Genomic DNA, 5,911 nt, shown 5'->3' on the forward strand with positions numbered 1-5,911 from the left:
ATTTGAACCAATACATAAAAAATGGGAAAGGTGGAAGTCCCTTAGGCAATTTAAAGCCTTTTTGGCTCTATAAGCTCCTAAAAGTGAGTAAATGGCCACTTTTAATTGATTTCAATTCATAGAAACCAAAATATAAGGTATTAAGGATGGTATGTGTTATATTGTGTTAATTTGAACAAATACTTGAAAGATGTGAAAGGTAAAAGTCCCTTAGGCAATTTTGAAGCGTTTTTGGCTCTATACACTCCCAAGAGTGAGATAATGGTCAATTTTCATTGATTTCAATTCGTAAAAAAATATATAAGGTAATTAAGGATGTTTAGTGTTATATTGTGTTAATTTGAACCAATACATGAAAGATGGGAAAGGTAGAAGTCCCTTAGGCAATTTTGAAGCCTTTTTGGCACTATACGATCCTAAAAGTGAGTAAATGATCACTTTTCATTGATTTCAATTCACGGAAACAAAAATATAATGTAAATAAGGATGTTATGTGTTATATTGTGTTAATTTGAACAAATACTTGAAGGTTGGGGAAGGTAGAAGTCCCTTAGGCAATTTTGAAGCGTTTTTGGCTCTATACGCTCCCTATAGTGAGATATTGGTCAATTTTCATTGATTTCAATTCATAAAAACCAAAATATAAGGTAATTAAGGATTTTTAGTGTTATATTTGAACCAATAAATGAAATATGGGAAATGTAGAAGTCCCTTAGGCAATTTTGAAGCGTTTTTGGTTCTATATGCTCCCAAGAGTGAGATAATGGTCACTTTTCATTGATTTCAATTCATAATAACCAAAATATAAGGTAATTAAGGATGTTTAGTGTTATATTGTGTTAATTTGAACCAATACTTGAAATATGGGAAAGGTAGAAGTCCCTTAGGCAATTTTGTAGCCTTTTTTGCTCTATAAGCTCCTAAAAGTGAGTAAATGGTCACTTTTCATTGATTTCAATTCATAGAAACCAAAATATAAAGTAATTAAGGATTTTATGTGTTATATTGTGTTAATTTGAACAAATACATGAATGATGGGAAAGGTAGAAGTCCCTTAGGCAATTTTGAAGCGTTTTTGGTTCTATACGCTCCCAATAGTGAGATAATGGTCAATTTTCATTGATTTAAATTCATATTAAACAAAATATAAGGTAATTAAGGATGTTTAATTTTATATTGTGTCAATTTGAACCAATACATAAAAAATGGGAAAGGTGGAAGTCCCTTAGGCAATTTAAAGCCTTTTTGGCTCTATAAGCTCCTAAAAGTGAGTAAATGGCCACTTTTAATTGATTTCAATTCATAGAAACCAAAATATAAGGTATTAAGGATGGTATGTGTTATATTGTGTTAATTTGAACAAATACTTGAAAGATGTGAAAGGTAAAAGTCCCTTAGGCAATTTTGAAGCGTTTTTGGCTCTATACACTCCCAAGAGTGAGATAATGGTCAATTTTCATTGATTTCAATTCGTAAAAAAATATATAAGGTAATTAAGGATGTTTAGTGTTATATTGTGTTAATTTGAACCAATACATGAAAGATGGGAAAGGTAGAAGTCCCTTAGGCAATTTTGAAGCCTTTTTGGCACTATACGATCCTAAAAGTGAGTAAATGATCACTTTTCATTGATTTCAATTCATGGAAACAAAAATATAATGTAAATAAGGATGTTATGTGTTATATTGTGTTAATTTGAACAAATACTTGAAGGTTGGGGAAGGTAGAAGTCCCTTAGGCAATTTTGAAGCGTTTTTGGCTCTATACGCTCCCTATAGTGAGATATTGGTCAATTTTCATTGATTTCAATTCATAAAAACCAAAATATAAGGTAATTAAGGATTTTTAGTGTTATATTTGAACCAATAAATGAAATATGGGAAATGTAGAAGTCCCTTAGGCAATTTTGAAGCGTTTTTGGTTCTATATGCTCCCAAGAGTGAGATAATGGTCACTTTTCATTGATTTCAATTCATAATAACCAAAATATAAGGTAATTAAGGATGTTATGTGTTATATTGTGTTAATTTGAACCAATAATTGAAAGATGGGAATGATAGAAGTCCCTTAGCGTAATTTCGAAGCCTTTTTGGCTCTATACGCTCCAAAAAGTGAGTAAATGTTCACTTTTCATTGATTTCAACTCATAGAAATCAAAATATAAGTCAATTAAGGATGTTATGTGTTTTATTTATATATTATGAGTTTTATTTCTATAATTTGGTTCATCACATTTATTCTAATGATTGTTTTTATTATGGATTGTTTTTATTTTGTAACCTCTTTCATATGTTTTTGTTTCAATAGGATTTTTGTCCAAGGACAGCCCCGTATGATGTTGACGAGTTGAATGTGGTTCGAGAACAATGGGCGCAATACTTTAAAAGTAAATATTTATTGAATGCAAAACTATTAGCTTAGGTAGAACAACGTAGTATTTTTAGTGTTGTTGTATATGTTGGATTAATTTATACAACTTTTTGTTTGTAATGTGTTACTACTTTAGTTTTTATATTACGTCTTATTAATTTTTAGGAAAGATTGTTCGGTGTAATTTCTTATTTACAGGAACAGGTTTATTATAATAGGTCTTAATTAATATATATTAATTATATATAAATACATGCTTTCGAAATTAAATAAAATAAAAATTTAATTTAATAATTATTTGTAACGGGCAGCAGAATTGTCAGTTACAAATAACCAGTTATTCGTAACGGGCATTTTTATTGCCCGTTACAAATAAGTGTTAAATTATATACAATAAAACTTCATTGGTAGCGGACATTTAAGATGTCAGTTAAGAATAATCACTTATTCGTAACGGGCGTTTTAGGTGCCCGTTACGAATAAGGACTTATTTTAATACAAAAAAGGATTTATTCGTAACTGACATTTCAAATGTCCGTTACGAATAATGGGTTATTCGTAACGGACATTTGAAATGCCAGTTACGAATAATGGGTTATTCGTAACGGACATGTGAAATGTCCATTACGAAGAATTATTTATTCGTAACGGAAACTGCCCATTACGAATAACAGTCGCCAACCATAACGACCGCATACGTAACGGACGCTGCCCGTTACTGATGGGCCCTTTTTTCCCGTTACGGATGGCGTTTTTTCCACTAGTGCCTTTATCTCTCCTCTCTCATTTATTTTACAGAACCTTTGTAATTGACCAAGTTGAAGTTTTTTTTCCCCTTTTTTCATTACTGAAGGGGAAGCTTGAAGAACCTTTTGACAGCATTTCCAGGTAAGATCTCTTTTTCATATTTGTAGTGCTCCAACAAAGCTTTAATGGTGGTCAATTTTCAATAAAATACTGTTAATGTGGGAAATTTAGACAAAATTGTTGTTTTAGTAAACCCTAAATATCTGCGCTTAGGTAATTAAGATATTCACTAATTGTATAATTAATTAATCAAGTATGGGTATACACTCATGTGTTATGTTGTGTTTGTTTAAAATTTCAGTTTGTGTTCTGTGATGATTGAATATAAAATTTATTTTTTGTATGGTTTACTTGCTTTCATTGTAGAAAAATATGGATGGTGAGGATGATACTATTGACATTAAGATTAGGTTATTTAGAGGGTTTATGGAAAAGGAGCGTAGTGGGGAGCAGTATTTGGTTTATGAAGCTGGGTTTGTTTATGTGAAGTATGTTGTCCCAGTGTCATATGTGAGGAGTGTGACTTACTTAAGGTATCTGTGTAGTGAAGGATTAATAGCTTTGGGGCGGGAGGTTCCTGAAATTTATAGCTTGTGGTATAAGGAGAAAGGAAAGACTTGGGTAAATGGGAACAGAAGGATTGAAAATGATGATGATGTTAGGGGCTTCTTAGAGTCCAAACACAGTGAAGGGCGTGTACAGTTGTTTCAAACTGAGGGGTTTGAAGAGTGGGACAGGTATCACTCTCTTCCTGCAATATTGGATAACCTAATCACATCCAACCCATCTGCATCTGAATCACAGCCACCCAACTCTAATCCAAATGACCCAAAATCAAATGGTAATGGATCTCAACCTTCAAATTCACACCCATCTCAATCCATTCCATCTCAAACTTATCAGGTTACTAATTTAGAACTTAAGCTTGCATCTTCAAACACCCCAAAACCAAACAAAGCCCATGCTATAGAGAACACTAAGGACCCATGCTAAGCCTGACTATGAGGAGACCAAGGAATGTTAAGCCTATTGTGAATAAGCCACATACAGCTGAATATAAGCCAGCTATAGCTGAGAGTAATCCACCTTCAGCTCCTTTACCTAGAACAAAACTAAAGCCTAGGAAACCCATTCAGTCTATATGTAGGAGAAGCCCTAGGTTTAAAGGGGGAGGGTGAGAGTGATGTCATGGAGAAGGAAGATAGTGTGAGTGTGTTAAAAGAGATAGGAAAAGGTGTAGCTGTTGAGCACACTGAACAAGGAAAGGTGAAAGATAAAAGGAATTCTCTAGGAAAGTGTACAAAGAGGTTGTTCAAAGATGAAGATTCTGGATCAGAATCTTGATCATCTTCTACATAGCTGAGTGACTTGGATATTGAGTGGAAGGCATGTGAAGAAGATTTGAAAGTTAGTGATGAGGAAGAGGAATAGTGGCATATCCAGACAAGAAGGGGTATATTAGGTGAGGTGGAGAAGAGTTTGTAGATTATAAAAGCTGGTGACAGTTCCATGAAAGTTGATGAGCACATAGAGTAGAAGGTAAAGTAGCTTGGAAAGGACATTTGTTGCACAAATCTTTAGCTGCTGGTGGAGGGAAGTGACTCAAGCCCATGGTTTAGGGAAGACACTAATGACTCTTTATAGTATTAATGTGCTAAGAAGAGCAATGAGGACCCATGTTTTAGTGAACAGGTATGAATTTTATTACCTGCACAATGGTGGTCAGAAGATCACTATTTTCTGTAGAAAAAGATGCAACTATGAGTGGAATCCTAAGAGTATCAACTTGCCTCAATGCAAGTGTGATGATAAAGTGAAGAAATGTAAGTTTAAGGTGTCAACATGAAGACTTTATAATCGTAGTGCTTGTAAAATAAAGGAGTTGAGGTTAAAGCACAAGTGTATGAGATCTAGGATGAATGCATGTATTTCAGCCGAATACTTAGCAGAGAGGTATGTTGAAGAGTGGAGGAGCAATCCCACTTGGAAAATCAAGACATTTAGAGCTAGCGTTCTAAGTGATTTAGGAATACACATTGGGTATTCACTCGCTTGGCTAGTAAGAGCCAGAGCAAAGTTCATGATTTATGGCTCTACAGCAGAGCAATATGCAAGGATTTGGTATTATGGCAAGGCTGTGCTAAAGTATAATAAAAAAAGTGGGGTGTATATGGTGGTTGAGGGAGCACACAGACCAGAACCCCCTCTATTCATAAGGATGTACATGTGTTTGGCAGCATTGAAGAATGGTTTTAACAAAGGTTGTAGGGCTCTCATTAGCCTAGATGACTGTCATTTCAAAAGGGCCTATCCTGGTCAAATTCTTGTTGTAGTTGGCAAGGATGGGAATAATCAAATTTTCCCCATTGCATTGGCAACAGTGGAGATAGAGAACAAAGACGGTGCTGGTTGATACACTGTCTGTAGAAGGATATTGGAGATTGCAGTAGTGAAGGTTTAGGACTGACATTTATGAGTGATAGACAAAAGGTTTGACTTTCTCTCAGTGTACTTAATTTTTTTGTTTATCATACCACAGTTGTATTTCTAATAGTTGACTTTTTTATTTTTTACTTTTACCTATAGGGATTTCTTGAAGCTTTTGATGAATTAGTCCCAAATGATGAGAAGAGATTTTGTGTCAGGCATATTTTGGCTAATTTTAAGCTCTAATTCATTGGATCTACCTTCAAGGAATTGTTTTGGAATCCAGCAAGGGCAATCACTTTGGTAA

General features: G+C 34.0%; 1 protein-coding gene across 1 annotated transcript; it reads left to right on the top strand.

The window, feature by feature from the left end:
• The first annotated feature begins 4,807 nt into the window (after window positions 1-4,807).
• Window positions 4,808-5,590, top strand: LOC110709288. The gene is made up of 2 exons (XM_021887502.1): window positions 4,808-5,000; window positions 5,112-5,590. The coding sequence occupies exons 1-2, from the start codon at window positions 4,808-4,810 to the stop codon at window positions 5,588-5,590; spliced, it is 672 nt and encodes a 223-aa protein (XP_021743194.1).
• The last annotated feature ends 321 nt before the right edge of the window (window positions 5,591-5,911 follow it).

The sequence above is a fragment of the Chenopodium quinoa genome, unplaced genomic scaffold (assembly GCF_001683475.1).
Source record: "Chenopodium quinoa cultivar QQ74 unplaced genomic scaffold, ASM168347v1, whole genome shotgun sequence".
In the NCBI taxonomy this organism is placed as follows: domain Eukaryota; kingdom Viridiplantae; phylum Streptophyta; class Magnoliopsida; order Caryophyllales; family Amaranthaceae; genus Chenopodium; species Chenopodium quinoa.

Excerpts from the sequence above, each read along its gene's own strand:
- LOC110709288 (XM_021887502.1), top strand. The coding sequence starts at position 4,808 with ATGACTCTTTATAGTATTAATGTGCTAAGAAGAGCAATGAGGACCCAT. Across the intron at positions 5,001-5,111 it reads TGATGATAAAGTGAAGAAAT|CCGAATACTTAGCAGAGAGG; the intron begins GTAAGTTTAAGG and ends CATGTATTTCAG.